This window comes from Pongo pygmaeus, chromosome X (genome assembly GCF_028885625.2).
Source record: "Pongo pygmaeus isolate AG05252 chromosome X, NHGRI_mPonPyg2-v2.0_pri, whole genome shotgun sequence".
NCBI lineage: Eukaryota > Metazoa > Chordata > Mammalia > Primates > Hominidae > Pongo > Pongo pygmaeus.
In genome coordinates, this window is record NC_072396.2 from 74,267,188 (window position 1) to 74,294,970 (window position 27,783).

Genomic DNA, 27,783 nt, shown 5'->3' on the forward strand with positions numbered 1-27,783 from the left:
TGAGTGGATCATTTGAGGTCAGGAGTTCAAGACCAGCCTGGCCTACATGGTGAAACCCCATCTCTACTAAAAAATACAAAAATTAGCCAGGCAGTAGTGGCACATTCCTGTAATCCCAGCTACTTGAGAGGCTAAGGCAGGAGAATTGCTTGAGCCTGGGAGGCGGAGGTTGCAGTGAGCCGAGATTGCACCACTGCACTCCAGTCTGGGTGACAGAGTGAGACCCTGTCTCAAAAAAAAAAAAAAAAAAAAAAAATTGCCCAAATCCAGAACACGGACTACACCAAATGCTGGCAAGGATGTGGAGCAACAGGAACAACTCTCATTTGTTGCTGGTGGAAATGCAAAAATGGTACAGCCTCTTGGGAAGACAGTTTGGCAGTTTCCTATAAAACTAAACATACTCTTTCAGCAATCATGTTTCTTGGTATTAACAAAGGAGTGGAAGACTTGTGTTCACATAAAAACCTGCAGACGGATGTTTATAGCAGTTTCATTCATAATTGCCCAAACTTGGAAGCAACGAAGGTGTCTTTCAGTAGGTTTATGGATAAACTGTGGTACATCATGAAAGTGAAATATTATTCGGTGCAAAAAGAAATGAGCTATTAAGGCCGTGAAGAGACATGGGAGAAAACTTAGATACATATGACTAAGTGAAAGAAGCCATGCAGAAAAGACCACCTACTATAGGATTCCAACTATATGACATTCTAGAAAGGGTGAAACTATGGAGACAGTAAAAAGATCAGCGGTTGCCAGGGGTTGTCGGAGAGGGAAGGATGAATAGGTGGAGCAGAAAAAGTTTTTAGGTCGGTGAAAATATTCTGTAAGATACTACAATGGTGGATACATGTTACTCTTTTGTCCAAACTCACAGACTGTATAAAATAACATCAAGAGTGAACTCTAACGTAAACCATGAACTTTGGGTAATGATGTTCAAGGTAGGTCCATCAACTGTAATGAATATACCATTCTGGTGGGTTTGTTGTTGTTGTTGTTGTTTTGTTTTGTTTTGTTTTGAGACAGAGTTTCACTCTGTTGCCCAGGCTGAAGTGCAGTGGGGTCATCATGGCTTACTGCAGCATCCACCTCCTGAGATCGAGTGATTCTCTCCCCTCGGCCTCCAGAGTAGCTGGGACTACAGGCGCCCGCCCGTAAACCCCACTAATTTTTTATTTTGTTTTTGGAGAGATAGAGGTTCCACCATGTTGCCCAGGCTGGTCTAGAACTCCTGGGCTCAAGCAATCCACCCAATTCGGCCTCCCAAAGTGCTGGGATTACAGGCATGAGCCACCATGCCTGGCCCACTGTGGTGGGGGATGTCATACACAGGTTATCTATGTGTGAGGGCAGACAGTATATAGGAATTCTCCATACCTTCCTCTCAATTTTGCTGTGAATCTAAAACTGCTCTAAAAAATTATTTTAGGCTGGGTGCTGGCTCACGCCTGTAATCTCAGCACTTTCAGAGGCCGAGTTGGGTGGATCACTAGAGACCAGGAGTTTGAGACCAGCCTGGGCAACATAGCAAAACCCTGTCTCCACCAAAAAAAAAAAAAAAAAAAAATTAACCGGGTGTGGTGGCCAGCGCCTGTGGTCCTAGATACTTCGGAGGCTGAGGTGGGAGGTTTGCTTGAGCCCAGGAGGTGGAGGTTGCAGTGAAGTGAGATTGCATCACTGCACTCTAGCCTGGGCCACTGAGTGAGACCCTGTCAAAAAAAAAAAAAAAAAGAAAAAAAAAAGAAAGAAAGAAAAGAAAAATTATCTTTTAAAAATATCCTACAGGTTGGTGGCTCACGCCTGTAATCCCAACACTTTGAGAGGTGGAGGCAGGTGGATCACCTGAGGTCGGGAGTTCGAGACCAGCCTGACCAACATGGAGAAACCCCGTCTTTATTAAAAATACAACAACAAAAAAATATTTAGCTGGGCATGGTGGTGCATGCCTGTAATCCCAGCTACTCGGGAGGCTGAGGCAGGAGAATCGCTTGAACCAGGGAGGCAGAGGTTGCAGTAAGCCGAGATGGCGCCATTGCACTCCAGCCTGGGCAACAAGAGCGAAACTCAGTCTCAAAATAAATAAATAAATAAATAAATAAATAAATAAATAAAATATCATTCAGGCTGAGCATGGTGGCTCACGCCTGTAATCTCAGCACTTTGGGAGGCCGAGGTGGGCAGATCACTTGAGGTCACGAGTTGGACACCAGCCTGGCCAACATGGAGAAACCCCGTCTCTACTAAAAATACAGAAATTAGCTAGGCGTGATGGCGCAAGCCTGTAATCCCAGCTACTGGGGAGGCTGAGGCAGGAGAATCACTTGAACCTGGGAGGCGGAGGTTGCAGTGAACCGAGATCACGCCACTGCACTCCAGCCTGGGCAACAAGAGTGAGACTCCGTCTCAAAACAATAAATAAAATAAAAAATAAAATAAACAAAAATAAAAATATCCTTCAGAGTTAGTTCAAATGTTACCTCAGCCTCCCGAGCAGCTGGCATTACAGGCGCCTGCCACCACACCAGCTAATTTTTGTATTTTTAGTAGAGATGGGATTTCACCACGTTGGCCAGGCTGATCTTGAATTCCTGACCTCAGGTGATTCGCCCGCCTTGGCCTTCCAAAGTGCTGGGATTACAGACGTGAGCCACCGCTCCCCGCCTTGAATTACTTTTTCTTTCCATTGTGATTAAATAGCATTTTGTTATTTTTGTTACTGGTGTTATTTTTGTTTATTGTTATTTGTTACTTTTGTTATAGCACATTGGCTGTCTTTTCTCTAAAAGGCAATACGAGGCCGGCACAGTGGCGCACGCCTGTAGTCCGGGCTACTGGGAGGCTGAGGCGGGAGGATCGCTGGAGTCCAGGAGGTTGATGCTGCAGTGAGCCGTGATCGCGCCACTGCACTCCAGCCTAGGCGACAGAGGGAGAACCTGCCTCAAAATAAATAAACAAATAGCAATACGACAATAGGATATTGGCTCTGGAATTGAGAATCTTAATGCCAGCTCTGTTACTCAGTAGCTGTATAATACTGGGTAAGTGAATTTTCACACTTTGAAAACCAGCTTCCTCATCCGCAAAATCGAGCCAATAATAATCCCTAACTCATGAGGCTGTGAGCAGATTGAAGGAGATAGTGTCTGAAAAGCATCTGACACAGTAGGTGCCTCTTTAGCTAGACCAAGGGTTCTTAACCTGGAGTTCATGGACCCTTAGGGGATACATTGATGAACTTCAGGGGATCTAAGAATCTAAAGTAACATTTTGCATGTCAATATATGCATATTATTATTATTATTATTATTTCTGGGAAGAAGGTCCATAGCTTTCATCAGCACCTTTAAGGGTTTGTGAATCAAAAACGTTAGTCTGCGGTACCCTTGGGCAGAAAAAACAAACAAGAAAAGGTTAGACAACTCGATGGTAGACCTTGAGGGATTAGAGCCAGCCTTTCAGGGTTTAATAGGTTCTTTCTCATGCATACATAGTTTCTAATGTTCACAATAGCCCCTTGAAGGAGGTGTTAGCGCACCTATTTTTCAGATGCCGGAACTAAGAAAAGAACTGATCTGTAATAGACGGAGTTCCTAACCAATGCAAATATTATTGAAGACTTTTCTAGGCCAAAACCGAGCTAGGCTCTGGGAACCGAATTCCTGTCAGAACTCAGCACCGCAGAGGCCTCCCTCTTCCCTGGTTTGCATCCCCAGCTCACTCTGCGTCTCCGGAACGTTTCATAGATTTTTGCTGAGTGAAATCGACTTGCCGCCGCCACCACCGAAAAACTCCCGGGGCACAGAGCTCCGCCCCCACCGGGCCAGGCCCCACCCCCTCTGCGGTCGGTATTGTCCGATGGTTCCCGGCGTCCTTCGGCTTCCCTCGGTAGTTTCCGGCAATGGTCGAGAGTTTCTAACGTGCCCCCTTGTTGTCTCTCGGCCGCCGTCCTCTCAACCACCGCCCCCCTTTTCGGCTCCCTCTCCCCCTTCCCGTTCCCCCAGTCAGCCTGGCCCTGCTGGCGCCTCCGGCGCTACGGGCTGGGCAAGATGGCGGCCTTCGGGATCTTGAGCTACGAACACCGGCCCCTGAAGCGGCCGCGGCTGGGGCCTCCCGATGTTTACCCTCAGGACCCCAAACAGAAGGAGGTGCGTTCCACAATCGGGGCTCTGGAGGGGCCGGGGGCACGCGGTCAGCCTAGGAGGAGGCATTGACGGCTGGGAATGGGGGGCGGGGCGGTTCGGTGAGAGCAAAAGTCCCGAAAGGGGGAAGAGTAAAGTGGGCTGGCGTGGGAGGGCAGGACGGGGGGCGGTGGGGGGTTCCAAGGTATGAATAGGGGGTGGTGTAGGGGCCGCACCAGAGACGCCCTCCTCCACACACACCTCAGAAAGTTGTCTGAGACAGCTTGGTGGGGTACGGCTGCTCGGCTGTTCGCAAGAGAAGAGTGATGTTTGAGGGCGCGCTGGGTGGCTGGGAATCCTAGTGACCATGGGAGTGAGGGTGGGGTCCAAGTGAATGTAAGGGCCCAGCTTTAAGTAACGATCTGTTCTACACGGAACCCTCCTCCTGCCCTTTCACCTTGTTCCTTCTTTTCTCCTGCCCTACTCTCCCACCCCTTCCCCCTTCCCCTAAGGAAAAAACAACTAAACGCCGCTTTCCTGCCTCAGGATGAACTGACGGCCTTGAATGTAAAACAAGGTTTCAATAACCAGCCTGCTGTCTCTGGGGATGAACATGGCAGTGCCAAGAACGTCAGCTTCAATCCTGCCAAGGTGAGACGACTCTGCCAGGCTGAAGGAAAAGGCTGGAAGAATCTGAGAAGGAGCAAAGGCCCTGGGTTGGGAAGACTTATAGGGACAACCTAAGTGGCTGAGTTTGCCTTCATGACCTAATGCTATCTCATTGGCATTTGCCCAGCAAAAGGCAGGACCACCTGTCTGCCCCTTCTTCCCACCCTGAGGTACAGTTTTCTTCCCTCAGATCAGTTCCAACTTCAGCAGCATTATTGCAGAGAAATTACGTTGTAATACCCTCCCTGACACTGGTCGCAGGAAGCCCCAAGTGAACCAGAAGGACAACTTCTGGCTAGTGACTGCACGATCCCAGAGTGCCATTAACACTTGGTTCACTGACTTGGCTGGCACCAAGCCACTCACGCAACTAGCCAAAAAGGTAAGGTACTGTTTCCTGTCCTTCAGGCCAAGGAGGGAGCATGGGGTACCAAGTACCCTCCTATTCCCATGTTAAGCTACATGGGTGTCAGCTCATGGGGATAATAGAGACCTCACTATTTGCAATGTCCATCCAGGTCCCTATTTTCAGTAAGAAGGAAGAAGTGTTTGGGTACTTAGCCAAATATACAGTGCCTGTGATGCGGGCTGCCTGGCTCATTAAGATGACCTGTGCCTACTATGCAGCAATCTCTGAGACCAAGGTTAAGAAGAGACATGTTGACCCCTTCATGGGTGAGTAACTCCTAACACCAGGTGTACTGCTGATGGCTTCAAGGAGTGATAGAGACACCCTTGGAACCATCCTCCTTCTTAATCTAGATTCCTTGTTCCTGCTTGTTTCTTGCATTTGCTTGATCAGTAAACTGAGAAATTTGAGTGTCTACTGTGCGCATATACTGGGCTACAAAGACGTCCGGTGCATAATCTCTGCCCCTAGGATACTAGTAGTCTAACAGGGCTGCTAAGGTGTATGTACAAATAACATAATTAAATATAGAAAGTGGTGAATGTCAAGCTACGAGCAGAAGGTTCTTTGAGTGGACAAAAGATTACTTTCTTATGGGGATACCCAGAAAGGCTTTAGGAAGGTGGGATTTGACTAGAGACTAAAAGGATGAACTGAATTTACAAATATGGTGATTAGGGGTGGGGGTAAGGTATTCTAAGTAGAAGGATTTTTTTTTTTTTTGAGACAGAGTCTTGCTCTGTCACCCAGGCTAGAGTGCAGTGGCAGGATCTTGGCTTACTGCAACCTCCACCTCCCAGGTTAAAGTGATTCTCCTGTCTCAGCCTCCCGAGTAGCTGGGATTACAGGCGCCCACCACCGCGCCCAGCTAATTTTTGTATTTTTACTAGAGACGGGGTTTCACCATCTTGGCCAGGCTCGTCTCGAACTCCTAACCTCGTGATGCACTCGCCTCAGCCTCCCAAAGTGCTGGGATTACAGGCGTGAGCCACCACACCTGGCCAGTAGAAGGATATTCTAAGCAGAAGGATAGTATCAAATAGCCCTTTTTCCCTCTTTCCTCCAGAATGGACTCAGATCATCACCAAGTACTTATGGGAGCAGTTACAGAAGATGGCTGAATACTACCGGCCAGGGCCTGCAGGAAGTGGGGGCTGTGGTTCCACGATAGGGCCCTTGCCCCATGATGTAGAGGTGGCAATTCGGCAGTGGGATTACACCGAGAAGCTGGCCATGTTCATGTTTCAGGTAGGGAGTAGGGCATGCTGTGTGGGGCATTGGGTTGAGCCTGAACTTGTACTCTGCCAGTAGAGAACAGAATCTGCCTGCCACCTTGCCCCAGTTGTGGTTCTCTTCATCTTTTCATTTACTTTATCTACTTCATTCTAATAGTCCCCTCTTCCCTCCCCTGGTACCCATAGGATGGAATGCTGGACAGACATGAGTTCCTAACCTGGGTGCTTGAGTGTTTTGAGAAGATCCGCCCTGGAGAGGATGAGTTGCTTAAACTGCTGCTGCCTCTGCTTCTCCGAGTAAGGCTTGGAATTTTGGTGGTGGTGGGGCAGGGGGAGTCTAAGAAGGATTTGAGGAAGAATAAAATGTTAGAGCAGGGTCCCCTGGAGAGAACTAGGGGCTCTGATGGTCGTGTCTTCACAGTACTCTGGGGAATTTGTTCAGTCTGCATACCTGTCCCGCCGGCTTGCCTACTTCTGTACACGGAGACTGGCCCTGCAGCTGGATGGTGTGAGCAGTCACTCATCTCATGTTATATCTGCTCAGTCAACAAGCACGCTACCCACCACCCCTGCTCCTCAGCCCCCAACTAGCAGCACACCCTCGACTCCCTTTAGTGACCTGCTTATGTGCCCTCAGCACCGGCCCCTGGTTTTTGGCCTCAGCTGTATCCTACAGGTAGGTACTAGGTGGGCCCAAGGAAGCATTGAGAGATGGCCTGAGAAGAATCAGGTGCCCATCCCAGAGAATGGGGTAATTCCAAATTGGATGTGGGAGTAGGTGCTGAGTACTTGCTTGGAGGTTGTTGTTTCTTGGTAATGGGGTGTTAGTCCCCTTTGGGGGTTTTGACCAGCCTCTCTCTCCCTTCCAAGGCTAAATAGTGGGCCCAAAGCCTTTTAGGAAAGTGAGTGAAGGGAGGGGATCAGGGGTGGAGTGATGCCTTTCTTGGGGACCCAGACAGAATAACTTTGGATCTGGAATCTACGGGTTGGGTCTTAGAATGGGATTCCAGAGGGGTAGCCATGGTGAATGAGTTGGACTTAGCTGTTTCTATCTGGCAGACCATCCTCCTGTGCTGTCCTAGTGCCTTGGTTTGGCACTACTCACTGACTGATAGCAGAATTAAGACCGGCTCACCACTTGACCACTTGCCTATTGCCCCATCCAACCTGCCCATGCCAGAGGGTAACAGTGCTTTCACTCAGCAGGTATGTCTGACCACTAGCCTGGTACTCTCAGATTGGGCTATGAGGCTAAATTACTCTTTCAGAAGTAGTGATTTGGAGTCTGGTACTGTTCTTCTGGCCTGGGGCTCTGGCCTTTTATATGCCTTGGTACGTCCTTATAGCCTTCCTTTTTAACATTGCAGGTCCGTGCAAAGTTGCGGGAGATCGAGCAGCAGATCAAGGAGCGGGGACAGGCAGTTGAAGTTCGCTGGTCTTTCGATAAATGCCAGGAAGCTACTGCAGGTATGTGTCAGAGAACAGATAATAGGAAGTATGTTTGAAGAAAGGATGGGGATAGTAAGGACATGTAGATCTGAGAGCCAGAATGTACCGGGCCTCTGGTTCAGTCCCCTTTACCACTTTTCCTCCTTAGGCTTCACCATTGGACGGGTACTTCATACTTTGGAAGTGCTGGACAGCCATAGTTTTGAGCGCTCTGACTTCAGCAACTCTCTTGATTCCCTTTGTAACCGAATCTTTGGATTGGGGCCTAGCAAGGATGGGCATGAGGTAAGTGAGAAGGGGACTAGAAGGAGCGAAAAACATTGCAAGAGCAATAATATGTCTGAGGGGAAAGTCATGGTGAGGCATTGAAAGCAGAGCATATCTGCAGAAATGATCTTACTGGGCCCAGAATGTTTTATGATAGAGCCCAGTCTTTAGGAAATTGGAACTCATTTCTTTGTCCCCACCCCTACCTTACTCCTCCTTCTCTTCCTTTGGTCTCCAGATCTCCTCAGATGATGATGCTGTGGTGTCATTGCTATGTGAATGGGCTGTCAGCTGCAAGCGTTCTGGTCGGCATCGTGCTATGGTGGTAGCCAAGCTCCTGGAGAAGAGACAGGCGGAGATTGAGGCTGAGGTTAGAGGGCAGAGATAAGAGAACAAGATTGGCCAATGGGAAGGAATTTGTTGGGGTTGGAGACCGAGAGATGCAGGTGGTGGAGGGACCAGAGTTGAAGGTGTGAGAACAGAGTAAAGAAGTGGAAGAGAACCTAAAGGCAAAGTTACGGACGTGAGGCGAAAGTAGAGAAGAGTGGATTGTTGTAAGAGTTAGAGATAACATCAAGGCTTCAGTTGGGAGGTGGTAAAGAACATGGAGGTCAGCAGGGGAATGAAAGAGAAAAGCATGGGGTAGAGGTCAAGCAGGTGGTAGTTTAAGGCCTACACATTGAGGAGTGAAGAATCAGGTAAAAGTCAGTTCTACAATTTGTTTTGTCATCTTGCAGCGTTGTGGAGAATCAGAAGCTGCAGATGAGAAGGGTTCCATCGCCTCTGGCTCCCTTTCTGCTCCCAGTGCTCCCATTTTCCAGGATGTCCTCCTGCAGTTTCTGGATACACAGGCTCCCATGCTGAGTACGGACCCCTACCACTCTCTAGTTACCTCTGCCTAGACTCAGTTACCCGCCACTGTCATCAGAAAGCATAATCAACAGCCCTCTGGTCTATATTTCTCTCTTGGGCTCTATGCAGAATGACTTTTAGATGTAGTTCTAGTGATCCTCTTTAACTGATCATCTTACAGTTAAACAGAGTAGAGAAATACAGAGAAGGATAAAAACAAGAGCTTGTGATTGAAGCATTTTCGCTGCATAAATCGCAACAAAGATGTTACATTCCTTTCTGAGATGGTGTGTGGGGCAGCATGTGGGGTAACCAACCACACTTTGTCCCTCAACAATTTCTGGGATTTCTATTTGATCACTTTTATTATTGCCTTAGGTGTGTCCCTCTCTCTTTTGGCCCACCTTTTTGTGTTCTCCTAACTCATGTTTCCTCATTCCCTTCCTCCAGCGGACCCTCGAAGTGAGAGTGAGCGGGTGGAATTCTTTAACTTAGTACTGCTGTTCTGTGAACTGATTCGACATGATGTTTTCTCCCACAACATGTATACTTGCACTCTCATCTCCCGAGGGGACCTTGCCTTTGGAGCCCCTGGTCCCCGGCCTCCCTCTCCCTTTGATGATCCTGCCGATGACCCAGAGCACAAGGAGGCTGAAGGCAGCAGTAGCAGCAAGCTGGAAGTGAGCGGGCTTTTCCTTGCCCTAGATGGTTTCTTCTGACGTTTCCGTCTTCATGGCTCCCAGAGGCCTCTAAGAGCCTCTTTTGCCTGGGGCAGGGGGATCGTATTTTCTTAGCACTTGGTGATTGACCAAGCACTCTCACATCAATTGCTTCATTGATTCCTCCCATCAGCCTTGTGAGGTACTCTTACCCCATTTTCAAGCTGAAGAAAACAGAGGCCTATACTGGTTAAGTGATTGGATGAGGCTTGACTCCAGATTCTGTGCTTTCCCCAATCTGGTCTTCTCTCTCCAGTTCCCCCGTGAAGTTTTCTAGATGGTGGGAGCCACTCCCTAGGGCTAAAGCAACTTCGCTTATGTTCTATACCCTCAGGATCCAGGGCTCTCAGAATCTATGGACATTGACCCTAGTTCCAGTGTGCTCTTTGAGGACATGGAGAAGCCTGATTTCTCAGTAAGTTCAATCCTGAGCGTGGCAGAATCTGGCTCCTTGGATCTTCCCATTATGTCTGCTTTTGGCATTTCTTTATGCCCCCTCATCCCCTTTCCTTCTTCTCATGTTCTGCTTTCTCACCTTTCTCTCAGTTGTTCTCCCCTACTATGCCCTGTGAGGGGAAGGGCAGTCCATCCCCTGAGAAGCCAGATGTCGAGAAGGAGGTGAAGCCCCCACCCAAGGAGAAGATTGAAGGGACCCTTGGGGTTCTTTACGACCAGCCACGACACGTGCAGTACGCCACCCATTTTCCCATCCCCCAGGTACTGTTCCCCAGCACCTTGTGATGATCTGTTTTGAACCCAGATTGCTGTCCAAGGAATTTGCTGAGGGATTGGAGCTGTTCCTGAGGATGTGGGTTGGGAAAGGGAAGGGCTTTAGCATGTGGATGCTGAGGGGTGTGGAGCATGCTTTCAAGAGGAGGGAAGGAGATCGGTGCTGGAGTCTGATGGTGCTGCTGGGATGCAGGAGGAGTCATGCAGCCATGAGTGCAACCAGCGGTTGGTCGTACTGTTTGGGGTGGGAAAGCAACGAGATGATGCCCGCCATGCCATCAAGAAAATCACCAAGGATATCCTGAAGGTTCTGAACCGCAAGGGGACAGCAGAAACTGGTGGGTTTGAGGCTCCTTAAACAGATCTCCCCCAAAGAGTGCCCTAGTCAGTCTTCCCTTCCCCAGTATAGGGAACTCCCCAGTCATGTCCCAATGTCCTGTCTCTTGGAGTCTCCTGAGAGCTCTAGTCCTTTTGAAACTTCCCCCCTCATTCCCCCCCTCTACAGACCAGCTTGCTCCTATTGTGCCTCTGAATCCTGGAGACCTGACATTCTTAGGTACCTCACAGTAAGCCCCATACTGCCCTCCCTCCCTCTCCCTTCCCTCCCTGAACCTAGCACCTCCCTGTACATATTCCTTTAAGGTCCACATAGTCTGTGGTCCTCTAAACCTTTGCTTCACTGTCCCCTTCCCTTCATTCCTCCCCCATCCCTTCCTTGACCCTCCCTTCCCTGTTTCCCTCTTCCTTCCTTCCCTCCCTCCTTCCCTCTCTCCCTACCTCCCTCCCATAGCCTTCTCTCCATACCCTACTCCCCACCCCTAGTCAACTAGTTATCTTCCCTGTCTTGACTAGTCCCTTTCAACTGTCCCCTCAGGTGGGGAGGATGGGCAGAAGCGGCGACGCAACCGGCCTGAAGCCTTCCCCACTGCTGAAGATATCTTTGCTAAGTTCCAGCACCTTTCACATTATGACCAACACCAGGTCACGGCTCAGGTGTGGGCCTAAGCCCAGCCCCTTTCCCACATTCTGGCCTCCTGTCCTGTTTTCCTTTTCTTCCCTATCTTCTCCCCGCTAGGCAGGCTAAGCCTCCTGGTCTCATCCCCTTCCAGTGTCATCCTTTCCTCCTTCCCTGGTTCTTTCCTCTCTCCACTCCCGTCTCACTCCCACTGCCCTTATCAGGTCTCCCGGAATGTTCTGGAGCAGATCACGAGCTTTGCCCTTGGCATGTCATACCACTTGCCTCTGGTGCAGCATGTGCAGTTCATCTTCGACCTCATGGAATATTCACTCAGCATCAGTGGCCTCATCGACTTTGCCATTCAGGTGGGGAAGTTGGGGAGATGAGGGTGGAGGAAGGAGTTCATGCCATATAGCGGCTACGGAGGGTCATAAGGACAGGGGTAGAGGCTCCAGCCAGTTTCCCAAGCTATTTGAAGGGGCAGAAAGACTAGCACGGGGGGAGTGGCACATGAGCTAAGACTGCAGGAATAGAGACTTAAGTGCTCCCTGGGGAGGCCAAGAGGCCGATTAGAGCACTGGGCACAGACCATCCTCCCACTGTGGAGTTCATAGAACTGTATCCTGGACACTGGTTAGAGGCGTTGTTGACAGAATAAACTATCAACAATAAACTATCAATATAGGTGTTGTTGATAGACTGTGGCATAGGATAACGAGCCCTTCTATCCTGAGGTGGCTCCAGCAGGAAGGGGCTCAGGCCCAGCCTTGCCAGCGTCCCCACAGGAAGGTGGGTTCTATGTAACACAAGGGGCCTCTTTGCATTTCTCACTCCCGTTTACTCTGCTAGCTGCTGAATGAACTGAGTGTAGTTGAGGCTGAGCTGCTTCTCAAATCCTCGGATCTGGTGGGCAGCTACACTACTAGCCTGTGCCTGTGCATCGTGGCTGTCCTGCGGCACTATCATGCCTGCCTCATCCTCAACCAGGACCAGATGGCACAGGTCTTTGAGGGGTAAGCAGAGCTTCGAAATAACTGAAACAAAGCTCTGGCGAATGCTGGTGGAAGTGGCCTGGGAAGAGCATGCACTTCCTCACACTCTGGGGAAGTGCCTGCTGCTCAGGTGGGAAAGGAATGGTATTTCCCAGAGGCTTGAATCTGTTTGGAGGAGCCCGCATACCATCTGCTGACCCTCCCAACCTTGCTTCTTCATGCAGGCTGTGTGGTGTCGTGAAGCATGGAATGAACCGGTCCGATGGCTCCTCTGCAGAGCGCTGTATCCTTGCTTATCTCTATGATCTGTACACCTCCTGTAGCCATTTAAAGAACAAATTTGGGGAGCTCTTCAGGTAAGAGAGGTGGAAGGTAAGGGGTAGCGAGTGGGGCCTACTCCCTTCTTCCCATGACCACCCAACTCAGGAGGAGAGGATGGCCCGGGACCCTGCTGCCTGTCTAGGGTCATTTGTGGACTGTGTCCTCCACATACTGTTGTGTTACCAGGAGTGGGCCCTCTTCCTCAGCAGGCTTGCCCCCCGCCTATATCTGTGGGGCCCACCCTCTTCCCCCTCTTCCTCACTGCCTTCAGAGGCCCCAGTTCCTTATTCCCATGTGGTTCCTTTCCTGCCCAGTCTATTTTGTCCCATCTCCCTTTTCTTGTCCCAAGATCCTTCATCCCTCACTTTGTCCTTTTTTTCTTTTCTCCCCTTTCCTGACCATCCCTCGACCTCAGCAGACCTTCTTCAACACTACTGTCTCCTTTCCTCCATCCCTGCAGCGACTTTTGCTCAAAGGTGAAGAACACCATCTACTGCAACGTGGAGCCATCGGAATCAAATATGCGCTGGGCACCTGAGTTCATGATTGACACTCTAGAGAACCCTGCAGCTCACACCTTCACCTACACGGGGCTAGGCAAGAGTCTTAGTGAGAACCCTGCTAACCGCTACAGCTTTGTCTGCAATGCCCTTATGCACGTCTGTGTGGGGCACCATGATCCCGATAGGTATGGGGTGTACTGAGTGAGGAAGGGCACCATGCCCCCATCTGAGATAGGGAGGGCTGAGGTACCCGGGAGGTACTACAACCTTGATTATTTAGTGGGGCAGAGATGAGAAGTTAATGGGTCTGAGGTTTTGTGGAGCAAGGTTTTTCCTGAGGGCATTTGTACTTTTCCCTAGGGTGAATGACATCGCAATCCTGTGTGCAGAGCTGACCGGCTATTGCAAGTCACTGAGTGCAGAATGGCTAGGAGTGCTTAAGGCCTTGTGCTGCTCCTCTAACAATGGCACTTGTGGTTTCAACGATCTCCTCTGCAATGTTGATGTGAGACTTGGGGTGGAGTTTTGCTAGTGGGGCAGTGACCAGGGCAGGGGGCTGGTTGTGATCCTCTGACCAGGGACAGAGTTCCGTAGAGTGGAGGCACACCACTTTGAGTGGGCCTCCACACTGAGTCGTGGTGTCTGTCTGATTTTTCCTCCAGGTCAGTGACCTGTCTTTTCATGACTCGCTGGCTACTTTTGTTGCCATCCTCATCGCTCGGCAGTGTTTGCTCCTGGAAGATCTGATTCGCTGTGCTGCTATCCCTTCACTCCTTAATGCTGGTGAACTACCAATCTGTAACCCCTAGCATTTCTAGACCTCAAATTTCAATACACACTGGACGGCCATCCTCTCATTGTTCACTGTGGGAGACCTTGCTGCGGCTCCCTGGCCTTCCCCAGAAGGCCAGTCCTTTGGTATGCTGAAGGCTAGAAGAAACCTGTTTTTTAGCCCTGGATTTGCAGCCCTGACCTTTCCAATTTCTGACCCTTCAACTGCATAACAGTTCTCTGCTCTACCTCGCTTTCAATATTATCTTGCTTCTTCTCCTTTCACTTTACCTCATCTTCTCTCCCATGCCCCTGCCATACACTTGCATGCATGCAGGCACGCACACACATAAACCCACATACAGTTTAACTTCATCCCTTCCAGATCTGTTTTGTCTTCCTTTTAGCTTGTAGTGAACAGGACTCTGAGCCAGGGGCCCGGCTTACCTGCCGCATCCTCCTTCACCTTTTCAAGACACCGCAGCTCAATCCTTGCCAGTCTGATGGAAGTAAGTGACCCTGATCTGAACCAGCCAACAGTAGAAAGTGTGGTTCCCCTGCCTCCGTGGATCCTACTTTTGCTTCCCCTGACTTCATCGCCTTCCCCAGACAAGCCTACAGTAGGAATCCGCTCCTCCTGTGACCGCCACCTGCTGGCTGCCTCCCAGAACCGCATCGTGGATGGAGCTGTGTTTGCTGTTCTCAAGGCTGTGTTTGTACTTGGTACGGGGGTAGGAAGGGAGTGGTGCCAGAAGTGTGTATAGGGTGGAGTGCCAGCTAAACTACAAGGGACAGTCTTTCTCCCTTCTGAAGGTGGTCTCTCTGACCTTTGGGGAGGAGGAGAGGGAGAGAAGTATATTTCTGTCCCATAGGGCAGGATTTGGGGTGTTTCTGCCTCTGTGGGCCCAGGGTGGGTCTCCACACAGTGTTCCAATCTCACTCTGCCCTCCCTATCTCCCACCCGTGAACCACAGGGGATGCGGAACTGAAAGGTTCAGGCTTCACTGTGACAGGAGGAACAGAAGAACTTCCAGAGGAGGAGGGAGGAGGTGGCAGTGGTGGTCGGAGGCAGGGTGGCCGCAACATCTCTGTGGAGACAGCCAGTCTGGATGTCTATGCCAAGTACGTGCTGCGCAGCATCTGCCAACAGGTCAGTTTCACCTTCCTCCCACACCTCCTAAATGCCTCTGTGTAATATAGTTCTGTTTCCAGCCCGTGATCACAGCAGCTCCCTACTATACATTGTGTTCCTTACCAACTCCAGTCCATCCCCCATATTCCTAACCCCCTCACTAGTTGTTCCCAGTCCCTGATTGTCAGCTTCCTCAGGAATGGGTAGGAGAACGTTGCCTTAAGTCTCTGTGTGAGGACAGCAATGACCTGCAAGACCCAGTGTTGAGTAGTGCCCAGGCGCAGCGCCTCATGCAGCTCATTTGCTACCCACATCGACTGCTGGACAATGAGGATGGGGAAAACCCCCAGCGGCAGCGCATAAAGCGCATTCTCCAGGTAGGCCAAGGCCGTGGGGGCTGTGGAGGAAGCAGTGGGCCCAGTCTGTGGAGAAACAATAGGAACCTTGAGAAAAGGAGAGGGGGAGTTAAGTAGAGAGGAAGACAAACAAGGATATAGGGGAGGGGAGAGGTAGCGAGAGAAACAGCTCCAACATGGGCTGAGGAGTAAGTCCAATATGGTCTAGACTCCAGTGTAAGAGTATTAGGTAAGGGCATAGCTATCTGGAGTGAATCTAGCTTATCAATGGGATGCATAGCATCTGGGAGGCCTAGGTGTGGGCCGTGTGTGTTTGGCATTTTGGCCATGGCTCAGGAACTGAATAGTAATAGCTACTACTTGCTGAGCATGTGCTTTGTGCCAGGTACTGTGCTAGGCACTCTGCACACATATCCTCATTTAATCTTTATGACCCTATGAAGTAGGTGAGCCTCCCTGTTTGACCGATGAGGAAACTGAGGCTTGAAGAGGTTAAGTAACTTGTCTAAGGCCACATAGCCGATAAGTTTAGAGTCAATATGTGAACCCAGACATGTCTGTGCACTTTCCACTTCACATTGCTTCACACCTTCAGATGACCAGAGAGTGGAAAAATAAAGTCGTTGAGGAAAAGCTAAAGGAATAAGGTCTCTTCAGCCCAGAAGAGATAGTGTTGAAGAGAGATTAGCTAACAGTAGCTTTCTGGTCTCTACAGGACTTTGAGAGATTGTCTTATAAAGGTCCTGTCAGGGACTTTGAGCAGCTGGTCTAAAACAAGAGAAGCAGGCTTCAACTTTAACATCAAGGGTTTCAAGGTTAAGCATTAAGCAGAACTTCCTGATATGAAGGGATGGGAAAGATGTGAAATCTTTCCTGAACTATTTTAAAAATTGGAAAGATTTTTAACTGGTTTGGACTATGTAAATGTAGTCTTTTTTTTTTTTTTTTGAGACAGAGCCTCGCTCTTGTCACCCAGGCTGGAGTACAGTGGTGCGATCTCAGCTCACTGCAACCTCTGCCTCCCAAGTTCAAACGATTCTCCTGCCTCAGCCTCCCGAGTAACTGGGATTACAGGCGCCCATCACCAGCCCAGCTAATTTTTGTATTTTTAGTAGAGACGGGGTTTTGCCATGTTGGCCAGGCTGGTCTCGAACTCCTGACCTCAGGTGATCCGCCTGCCTCAGCCTCCCTAAATGTAGTCTTTATTAAAGATGGGGACATAGAGGTCCCTTTCAGACCTCCAGGAGTCTGTGATTCAATGTTGCAGGAGATCAGGAATTGGCCTCAGATTGTTGGGTAGCTGGGGGTAACACGATGATGACTAGCCTGGGTGTGGGGCCTCTATCACAGAACTTGGACCAGTGGACCATGCGCCAGTCTTCCTTGGAGCTGCAGCTCATGATCAAGCAGACCCCTAACAATGTGAGTAGTGCCTGGACCCTCCCTCTCCTGTGCTCATGTTCAGCTCCATGTGTCAGGGAGGCGGTCCACCACAGAAGAACCTAGATCCTACCCTTGGGCTCTTGAGCTGAGAGATAAGAGGGGATGGGAAAATGGTGAACAAGTGGAGCTGATGATAAGGGAAATGGGTTGAGAGTGTTGGAGCTCTGAGCTGTGGGGAAGCTTGGTGGTGGTGGTGGAGCCTGTTTCTCTGGCCATAGATGTAAGGAGGTATGTAAAGGAGAAGATAGTGAGGAATTGGAGAAATATGGAGGTACTAGAGGGCATGATTCCCAACAGAGTTGGGTTCCTATCTCCCCATCAATCTCCGCCAGTGTTGTCCTTCTCCCTCATCTCCGATCTCTCCTACCATCTGCGTTCCTTCACCCTTAGCTATCTATTTTAGCACTTCTGTGCCTTTCATCCTCCCCAGGAGATGAACTCCCTCCTGGAGAACATTGCCAAGGCCACAATCGAGGTTTTCCAGCAGTCAGCAGAGACAGGGTCATCTTCTGGAAGTACTGCAAGCAACATGCCCAGCAGCAGCAAGACCAAGCCTGTGCTCAGGTCGGATAGAAACATGTTAGGACCCATCCCCTTAGGAGTTTCTCTGCTGGTAGCATGAGTGATGTCAGATGCGTGAAGATGCCAGCATGTCCATCAGGGAAAGGAGAGGATGGATTGTTCCAGCATTGCCTGGCTCCCCTGTGACCCTGTGTCCTCTGTCTGTTCTCCAGCTCTCTAGAGCGCTCTGGTGTATGGCTGGTGGCCCCCCTCATTGCTAAACTGCCCACCTCAGTCCAGGGTCATGTGTTAAAGGCTGCTGGGGAAGAATTGGAGAAGGGTCAGCATCTGGGTTCCTCTTCACGCAAAGAACGTGATCGACAAAAGCAGAAGAGGTAAAGAGGCTTAGGGAGTGGACCAAGGAGAAGAGGCAGGCCCGGGGAAGAATAAAATGGGCCAAGGAGAAGCATCATAGGAAAGTGGAAAATCAGAGGATAAGAGTGGGCATGGCTGAGCAAGAGGCTAGATCTTAAGAGAGTAGTCTGGAGAATGAGGTTGGAAGTTGACTCCCAACCCACAGTCTCCCTTTTCTCCTCGCCTCTTCTCCCCTCTCCTCCCCTCCCCTCCCCTCCCCTCCCCTCTTCTCCTCTTCTCTTCTTTCTCTTGTCTCTAGCATGTCCCTGTTGAGCCAGCAGCCCTTCTTATCGCTGGTGCTAACATGTCTGAAAGGGCAGGATGAACAACGCGAGGGACTCCTTACCTCCCTCTACAGCCAGGTGCACCAGGTACAGATCTCTGGGCCATGGAGGTGGGCAGGAGGTCAGGGAAGTATGCACCTGAGGGGTGACTCTGTACTTGGAAACTTCAGTACTTTCTGATAAACATATTGGCTGCTGTGAGATGGAAACACGAAGATCCCTGAGCTGCATATTTTATTTGTTTCTATTCTAGATTGTGAATAATTGGCGAGATGACCAGTACTTAGATGACTGCAAACCAAAGCAGCTTATGCATGAGGCACTCAAACTGCGGCTCAACCTGGTGAGAAGGCCAGCTGGGGAGAAGAAGGAAGAGGGTAGGGCTGGAGATGTGGAGTGCGAAAGCCTCAGGTTGGAGAGAATGGGGGTAAGGATAGAGGCCCCAGGTTATTCTGAGTCTTGAAAAGTTTTTTTTTTTTTTTTTTTGGAGTCGGAGTCTCACTCTGTCACCCAAGCTGGAGTGCAGTGGCGCCATCTCAGCTCACTGCAACTTCCACCTCCTGGGTTCAAGTGATTCTCATGCCTCAACCTCCTGAGTAGCTGGGATTACAGGTGTGCACCACCACACCTGGCTAATTTTTGTATTTTTCATAGAGATGGGGTTTGACCATGCTGGCCAGGCTGGTCTTGAACTCCTTACCTCAAATGATCCATCTGTCTCGGCCTCCCAAAGTGCTGGGATTACAGGCATGAGCCACCGTGCCCAGCCTGAGTCTTGAAGTATTAACCTTGTTCTCTGAAAGGATGCAGGGACTGAAAGTGGTTAAGGGGGCTGGATCACTGTGGTCATGGTCCAATAGGTTATGTACCCTGGATCCTTGCAGGGCCTCTGCCTCAGTATCGTAGATTCTGACTGGGCCCTAGAAGCACTGGAAACCCATTGTGGAATGTTGAATGGAATCCTGGAAATCATTCCGTCCAATTCCCATCACTTTCTAAGTATGGAAACAGAGGCCCAGAGATGTCAAGAATTCGGTCATTGTCTTGAGATCATGTAGCAAATCATAGGCTCAACTCAAGCGTGGCCGGGAGCGGTGGCTCATGCCTGTAATCCCAGCACTTTGGGAGGCCGAGGCGGGCGGATCACGAGGTCAGGAGATCGAGACCATCCTGGTTAACACGATGAAACCCCGTCTCTACTAAAAATACAAAAAAAATTAGCCGGGCGTGATGGTGGGTGCCTGTAGTCTCAGCTACTCGGGAGGCTGAGGCAGGAGAATGGCGTGAACCCGGGAGGCGGAGCTTGCAGTGAGCCGAGGTCGCGCCACTGCACTGCAGCCTGGGTGACAGAGCGAGACTCCGTCTAAAAAAAAAAAAAAAAAAAACTCAGGCATGAACTCAGGCGTCCCAACTCAGATTGGAACTAAGCTTTCCTTAAACTCTGGCCTTTGTCCCTGAGCCATCTGACTGACTTGTTGTGGCCCTGGCAGGTGGGGGGCATGTTTGACACGGTGCAGCGCAGCACCCAGCAGACCACGGAGTGGGCCATGCTCCTCCTGGAGATCATCATCAGCGGCACTGTCGACATGCAGTCCAACAAGTAAAGCATCCCCACCCGCTCCCTGCAGTTTCATACCCAAGAAGCTCCCCCTACTCCCATGCCAGGTGCACCCACTGAGATTGGTGTGGCTGTTACTGTGGACTCCGTGGCCCTGGGCTCCCCATACAGTTTTGGTGCCCTTGGGATGACATATTAAGCACCTCTCCCTGCTTGTGTCCTCTGCTGAGGCCTTTTTCTATCTTCACCTCTTCTCTGGTTTTCTCTCTGGCTTCCTGTCTCAGTGAGCTCTTCACTACTGTGTTGGACATGCTGAGCGTGCTTATCAATGGGACATTGGCTGCAGACATGTCTAGCATCTCTCAAGGTAGCATGGAGGAAAACAAGCGTGCATACATGAACCTGGCAAAGAAGTTGCAGGTAAGCAGAGGCAGGGGCAAGGTTTGCGGTTACTGGAATCTGCTGTCCAGCCTCAGGAACTTGCTTCTGGCTGGAGCCCTCTACCTTTCCTTCTCACGTGTGTCTTTTCTTTGTTACTCATGCCGTGAGCATTTACTGAGTGGGGGTCTTCTCTGTGCCAGGTTCTGTGCTGTCCCCTGAGACTTCCCATCCCTGTTTTCTGTATCTCTGAACTCTTGTCCCATCCTCCTGTGCCTGCAGAAGGAGTTGGGGGAGCGCCAGTCAGACAGTCTGGAAAAGGTTCGCCAGCTGCTGCCGCTGCCCAAGCAGACCCGAGATGTCATCACGTGTGAGCCACAGGGCTCCCTTATCGATACCAAGGGCAACAAGATTGCTGGCTTCGATTCCATCTTCAAGAAGGAGGCATGTTCCATTGTCTGCCCATGTCCCTTGCTTTTTTTCCCCTTTGGGCAAGAACTTTCCCTGCATCAGCTTTGTTAGCTCCAACAGACTCATCAGATTCAGGAGCCCATCAGTCTCCGCCGGTGAACACCATCTCTGGGGTTTTGAGCAAATCACTTAACTTTCCTTACATTTCATCTCCATCTTTGAAGTCCCACCCTCTTTCCTTCACCCTGCCCTCACCTTTTAACATACCACCCATTTTTCAATACCCTACCCTCCTCTTTCCTCTGCTCCACCTGCCCCATGTCCTACCCCACCCATCTATCTGGCCGACAGCCCGTATCTCTTTTATTTCTGTGTTTCTCTCCCTACACCCACCCATCTCTGCACACTTTTATCTTTTCCCTCTCTGTCAGTTGCAGTATTTGTTGAGTAACCATAATTATTGTGTATAGTTTAAAACCCAAAGTCTAACTCCTTCATATATACATTCTCTTCATCTGTCTTCCTAGTCCATCTGTCTCTTTTCCTCCGTCTCTGTCTCTCTCACTGTCTGACTCGCTTGCCTTTCTTTGTCTCTCCACCTTTTTGTCTCTCTCTTCCTGTTTCTCTCTCTCTGACTCTTTCTCGGCCTGCCTTCCTCTCTCTCTTTCTCTGCCTTCCTTTTTCTGTCTTCCTCTGAATGTCAATCCCTCTCCCTCCCCGCTCCCTCTCTGGCTTTCTCCCCAACCCCTTTCTCTCCCGATCTCTCCCCACACGCCCCCCGCCCCGTTTGTTCACCTCTTCTCCTGCTCTGGGCTGGCTTCATCTTGCGCCTCCACACCTCTCCCTGTCCCCCACCCTTCACTCTCTCCCCGCATAACTCTCTTCTGCACGTATATGTGTATCCATGTCTGTCTGTCTGCTTCTCACCATCTCTCCTGAATCTACCTATGACTTCTTTCTACCCACTCCTACAAATGCTTGCAGCCTCTCTTCTGTTTTCTAAATCCCAGCAGCTTATTGTTTTTCATTTTCTGGAGCAGGGTCTACAGGTTTCCACCAAACAGAAGATCTCGCCCTGGGATCTTTTTGAGGGGTTGAAGCCATCAGCACCACTCTCTTGGGGCTGGTTTGGAACAGTCCGAGTGGACCGGCGAGTGGCTCGAGGAGAGGAGCAGCAGCGGTTGCTGCTCTACCACACACACCTGAGGCCCCGGCCCCGCGCCTATTACCTGGAGCCACTGCCACTGCCCCCAGAAGATGAGGAGCCGCCTGCTCCTACCCTGCTAGAGCCTGAGAAAAAGGCTCCAGAGCCCCCCAAAACTGACAAACCGGGGGCTGCTCCACCCAGTACTGAGGAACGCAAGAAGAAGTCCACCAAGGGCAAGAAACGCAGCCAGCCAGCTACCAAGACAGAGGTGAGCGCCTCCCCCGTGACAGTTCTCCCACAGCCTCTCACTTCATGATGCTCCAGTTTCTGGTTTGTGGGAGGGGTGGGGGCGCATAAGGAAGGGGTGCCATTAGAATCATAATAAAAATTAACCATATACGAATCCAGCTCCTCTTTACCTCATTCTCCCCCAGCTCCCCGACCCCATTCAGCTACAACCCACTCACCCTCTTCCTCTGCCACTCACACAGGACTATGGAATGGGCCCGGGTCGGAGCGGCCCTTATGGTGTGACAGTGCCTCCGGACCTCCTGCACCACCCAAACCCTGGTTCCATAACCCACCTTAACTACAGGCAAGGCTCCATAGGCCTGTACACCCAGAACCAGCCGCTACCTGCAGGTGAGTGCCAGCCACTAGGAATGCTGGAGGGACCTACCTGTACACTCCTCCTGCCCAAAGGATGATGCCATTCCCCTGAGGAGCTATGGATGTCAAGGACACTGAGCAAGAGACAGAGGGATGAGGAGCCTAGAGGTCAGCCCACTCTCCTTTCCAGGTGGCCCTCGTGTGGACCCATACCGCCCTGTGCGCTTACCAATGCAGAAGCTGCCCACCCGACCAACTTACCCTGGAGTGCTGCCCACAACCATGACTGGCGTCATGGGCTTAGAACCCTCCTCTTATAAGACCTCTGTGTACCGGCAGCAGCAACCTGCGGTGCCCCAAGGACAGCGCCTTCGCCAACAGCTCCAGGCAAAGATAGTGAGAGGGGCAGTAGGGAGGGCTGTCAGGGAGAGGGGCTTTTGAGGGTCACAGGACTGAGGAGACACTTGGGATCTTCACAAGGACACTCAGGGTGGGAGACACAAGAGATGAGATGGCAGCAAGCATTTCCTGAGTTTGAGTTGTTCTCTTTTCTCCCTTTAGCAGAGTCAGGGCATGTTGGGACAGTCATCTGTCCATCAGATGACTCCCAGCTCTTCCTACGGTTTGCAGACTTCCCAGGTAAGGGCCTGGGATTGTGAGACTAGAGGGATGAGGCAAGCTGCTCTGCATACTCTCGGCCCTGATTCCCTCTCTCCTTCTTCCCTCCAGGGCTATACTCCTTATGTTTCTCATGTGGGATTGCAGCAACACACAGGCCCTGCAGGTACCATGGTGCCCCCCAGCTACTCCAGCCAGCCTTACCAGAGCACCCACCCTTCTACCAATCCTACTCTTGTAGATCCTACCCGCCACCTGCAACAGCGGCCCAGTGGCTATGTGCACCAGCAGGCCCCCACCTATGGACATGGACTGACCTCCACTCAAAGGTACCCAAAGTAGTGGTGAGCTAGGAAGACATGCAGAGGTATAAGGGAGCATTTGACTTGGGAAAGCCTGTGCCTGAAAGTGATGGGACTGGTCAGAACTTTCGGAGACATCAAGAATACTTATCTGGCCACATAGCCCATAACCACAGAAGTCTCGAGCTGTAAGGGACCCTGGAGACCAATAGTTTCATGTCTACTTCCTTAACAGTTCTATGAGGCCCAGAGAGGGGAAATTGTTTATCTGACTCAAGGAAAAATCTGGGCTGGGTGTGATAGCTCACACTGGTAGTCCCAGCACTTGGGGGCCCAAGGTGGGAGAATCAGTTGAGTCCAGGAATTCGAGGCCAGCCTGGGCAACACAGGGAGATCCCATCTCTACAAAAAAAATACATATTTTTTTGAAACAGAGTCTCACTCCATTTGCCCAGGTTGGAGTGTCGTGGCATGATCATGGCTCACTGCAGCCTCGACCTCTGAGGCTCAGGTGATCCTCCTACCTCAGCCTCCCAAGTAGCTGGAACTATAGGCACACACCACCACGCCCAGCTAATTTTTTGGATTTTTAGTTGAGGTGGGGTTTCGCCATGTTGCCCAGGCTGGTCTTGAACTGAGCTACCACACCTGGCCAAAAAAAATTTTTTTTTAATTAGACAGGCGTGGTGGTGCATGCTTGTAGTCCCAGCTACTCAGGAGGCTGAGGTGGGAGGATTGCTTGAGCCTGGGAGTTTGAGGCTGCAGTGAGCTGTAATCGCACAATGAGCCGAGATTGCGCCACTGCACTCCAGTGGTGACAGAGTGAGACCCTGTCTCAAAAAAAAAAAAAAAAAAAAAGAAAAGAAAAGAAAAAGAAAAAAAATATCTGGAGTTGATAGATGAACTACATGATAAGGAGTCATAAAGCCAGTACCGGCTTTGAATACCAGGATGGACTAATGAATGAATCCTCCCACCATGGTTAACGTTAGTCAAGCCTTAGTTGAGGCCTTGTAACCATGTATAGAGACTCTGAAGCTTAGGATTAAGAACACTGGGGAGTGGGCTAACTGCCCATTGTGTGGCCAGCACTATACCAGGACTGGGTGAGGTGAAGAAAGATAGCAAAAAAAACCCACGATACATAGTTCCTCACTACAAAGAATCTTTACTATAGCTGGGGAGATGAGACTTACAGAAGAATATTGAGAGAACACTCTGAGCAAAGATATAATCAGGTATGCAGTTGTATGCTATGAGGTAAAATGTGGATTGAGAAAAAGTACGGGGTAATATCTGTGGGCCTGACTCATCAGAGAATGTTTCATGAAGGAGGTCAGACTTGAGTTGGCCTCTGAAAAATAGCTGTAATTGGGATTTGTAGAGAAGAGGAAAAGAAAGGGCATTCCAGGTAGAGGATGTAACATGAACAAAGACATGGGGACCAGAATGAGGATGGTGCCTGGGGAGAAGGGCCTGGATGGAGTGTAAAATCTGTGCTGGGGAAGTCACTGGGGCTAGGCTAGGAGGGGGCAGGCTGAGAGATGGCCTTGAATGCTCAGCCGAAGAATTGAGACAGTCCCAGAAAGGGCTCTTTTGATCAGAAGAGTGATAGGAGGAGTTGGGTGTGTTGCAAGTTTCCTTGGAATGAATGGATAAGATGCGTACTGGAAGGTGCAAGAAGACTTCAGGCCGGGCGCGGTGGCTCATGCCTGTAATCCCAGTACTTTGGGAGGCCCAGGCAGGCAGATCACCTAAGGTCAGGAGTTCGAGACCAGCCTGGTCAACATGGTGAAATCCCGTCTCTACTAAAAATACAAAAATTATCTGGGTGTGGTGGCATGTGCCTGTAATCCCAGCTACTCGGGAGGCTGAGGCAGGAGAATCACTTGAACCTGAGAGGTGGAGGTTGCAGTGAGCCGAGATCGCATCACTGCACTCCAGCCTGGGCAACAGAGTGAGACTCTGTCTCAAAAAAAAAGACTTGAGACGGGGAGCCTGGCCAGTAGACTCTTGAAGTGATATACACGTGTAGTAGAACAACTTGAAATGTTATTTGGGAACAACAAGAGCAACAGCAAAAAACCTCAATGAGTGTTTATAGAATGCCTATCTTGTGCTAAGACTGTTTTTTTCTTTTCTTTTCTTTTCTTTTTTTTTTTTGAGATGGAGTCTCGCTCTGTCATCCAGGCTGGAGTACAGTGGTGCAATCTTGGCTCACTGCAACTTCCACCTCCCAGGTTCAAGCAATTCTCCTGCCTCAGCCTCCCGAGTAGCTGGGATTACAGGCATCCACTACCACACTCAGCTAATTTTTTTTGTATTTTTGCTAGAGATGGGGTTTCACCATGTTGCCAGGCTGGTCTGGAACTCCTGACCTCAAGTGATCCACCCGCCTTAGCCTCCCAAAGTGCTGGGATTACAGGTGTGAGCCACCGCACCCAGCCCTGTTTTTCATTTTTGTAGGAGAAAAATAGCTAATGCAGAATTGAAAAATTCCTAACCATTAAGGTTATGAGACACTAAAATAGAGTATCATCTTATGCAACTTATTCCCCAGACTGGAAGTCTGGTTAGTGACACGAGGAATGAATGAAATAACCTGCTAACGTTTCTTTCAGGTCAGGGACCCAAGGTTTATACTGACCCCCTCTCTTCACCTCCCTCATGCCTTGACCTCTGACCCTCTTGTCTTTGGAGGTTTTCACACCAGACACTGCAGCAGACACCCATGATAAGTACCATGACTCCAATGAGTGCCCAGGGCGTCCAGGCAGGCGTCCGCTCAACAGCCATCCTACCTGAGCAGCAGCAGCAGCAGCAACAGCAGCAACAGCAACAGCAGCAGCAGCAGCAACAGCAACAGCAGCAGCAGCAGCAGCAGTACCACATCCGGCAGCAGCAGCAGCAGCAGATCCTGCGGGTAAGGCACTGGGATTTCATCTGGGACCTGGGAGCCCGGGGAGGAAGAGAGGCACAAGTTCTTCCCACACAGTTACTGAGACTAAACAAGGCAGTGTACCAAAACACCTAGCAGAGCGGCTGGCCTCTAGTGGTGCTGGAGAAGTTAGTTTTCTACCCTCCCCCTTTTTGTTTTCTGGGGATCATAGTGGGAGAGAGTTGGACATTGTCTGCTGGGTACCCTAGATTTGGTTTCTTTCTGGGCAGCTGTCTAAAAAGGGAAGGCAGTAGACCCCGAGCTCCCACCCTGCTTCCTCATCCCCTGCACTCAGCCCTCTAGTTCTGAGGCTTAGCTTCCTCCCTCTTCTCCTTCTGAAGTATCTTTTATGTTCTTATAGCAACAGCAGCAACAGCAGCAGCAGCAGCAGCAGCAGCAGCAGCAACAGCAACAGCAGCAGCAGCAACAGCAACAACAGCAACACCAGCAGCAACAGCAGCAACAGGCAGCTCCTCCCCAACCCCAGCCCCAGTCCCAGCCCCAGGTAGCTGCTGGACTACAGCCCCAGGCTCAGGGACAGCTGCCCAGGTTGGGCATGCAGCCAGTGAACTGGGCTGGAGACAGTATGGAATAGGGTAGAGGTGGGAGGCAGGGCATGGCACCCTGAAAATGGATTGGGAGACCAGGCGCAGTGGCTCACGCCTGTAATCCCAGCACTTTGGGAGGCCGAGGTGGGTGGATCACTTGAGGTCAGGAGTTTGAGACCAGCCTGGCCAAGGTGGTGAAACCCCATCTCTACTAAAAATACAAAAAATAATAATAATAAATAAGCCGGGCATGGTGGCAGGCGCCTGTAATCTCAGCTACTCAGGAGGCTGAGGCAGAGAATTGCTTGAACTCGGGAGGCAGAGGTTACAGTGAGCCGAGATCGCGCCACTGCACTCCAGCCTGGGGACAGAGCGAGACTCCGTCTCAAAAAAAAAAAAAAAAAAAAAAACGGATTGGGAAAGGAGGTTGAAGAAGGAGAAAAGTTCGACTTCAGTCTTCCACTTCCTATTTCCACCCAGTTCCAGCGCCAGGGGCTTCAGCAGACCCAGCAGCAGCAACAGACAGCAGCTTTGGTCCGGCAACTTCAACAACAGCTCTCCAGTAAGCCTGCCTGCCTTCCTGAGGAGAACCCCATGGAATAAATTTAGGGGGCGGGGTGGGCCAAAGTAGCTGAAACGATGGCTTCAGGCCCAGGTTATGAGAGGAGGCATTCCATTCCATCCCCTTCCCTTGATACCTGAACAGCTTTCCTCGTGCATACCCACACCCCTGCCTGGTCTTCCATCCCTGATAATCTCTGGTTTTTCACAGATACCCAGCCACAGCCCAGTACCAACATATTTGGACGCTACTGAGCCACCTGGAGGAACTGCTTGTGCACTGGATGTGGCCCCACCCTTTCTTCTTAATTCCCAATCCCGTTCCTGGGCTAGCACCAGTAGTGTTTGGGGCCCTCCCCTCAGGCTCCATTTTTAATAAGTTTTTAGTATTTTTGTTAATGTGAGGCATTGAGCTGTTGGGTTTTGTATATTATTTATATAGAGACCCCAGAGCTGTTGCACCCAATACACAGAGCTTCTTTGCAAAGGGAGTGTGCGAGTTCTGCATGTCTGGGAAGGGTGGTCTCTTGGGAGAATGCAGGGGGCTGGACCAACAAGTCAGAGTCTTCATTCTATTCCGACCAT

General features: G+C 50.4%; 1 protein-coding gene across 4 annotated transcripts; it reads left to right on the top strand.

Moving 5' to 3' along the window:
- Window positions 1-3,824: 3,824 nt before the first annotated feature.
- Window positions 3,825-27,685, top strand: MED12 (mediator complex subunit 12). 4 transcript variants are annotated; one of them, XM_054470780.2, is made up of 46 exons: window positions 3,933-4,151; window positions 4,671-4,775; window positions 4,984-5,175; window positions 5,312-5,468; window positions 6,269-6,450; window positions 6,624-6,734; window positions 6,859-7,113; window positions 7,497-7,643; window positions 7,805-7,904; window positions 8,035-8,171; window positions 8,392-8,523; window positions 8,891-9,017; window positions 9,456-9,685; window positions 10,059-10,139; window positions 10,271-10,441; window positions 10,647-10,791; window positions 10,959-11,009; window positions 11,328-11,446; window positions 11,633-11,776; window positions 12,261-12,424; window positions 12,628-12,759; window positions 13,185-13,412; window positions 13,588-13,732; window positions 13,890-14,010; window positions 14,406-14,507; window positions 14,608-14,721; window positions 14,973-15,148; window positions 15,328-15,507; window positions 16,837-16,908; window positions 17,360-17,493; window positions 17,664-17,825; window positions 18,104-18,215; window positions 18,382-18,471; window positions 19,619-19,728; window positions 19,971-20,106; window positions 20,347-20,508; window positions 21,516-21,890; window positions 22,114-22,264; window positions 22,422-22,627; window positions 22,793-22,870; window positions 22,961-23,015; window positions 23,091-23,178; window positions 25,852-26,074; window positions 26,451-26,594; window positions 27,118-27,199; window positions 27,410-27,685. In XM_054470780.2, the coding sequence occupies exons 1-46, from the start codon at window positions 4,053-4,055 to the stop codon at window positions 27,451-27,453; spliced, it is 6,471 nt and encodes a 2,156-aa protein (XP_054326755.1). In that variant the 5' UTR covers window positions 3,933-4,052; the 3' UTR covers window positions 27,454-27,685. The 4 variants fall into 4 exon arrangements, with proteins under 4 accessions (XP_054326757.1, XP_054326753.1, XP_054326755.1 ...); XM_054470781.2 differs by having other exon boundaries at window positions 22,422-22,618; XM_054470782.2 differs by having other exon boundaries at window positions 3,825-4,151; window positions 22,961-23,178.
- Window positions 27,686-27,783: the final 98 nt, after the last annotated feature.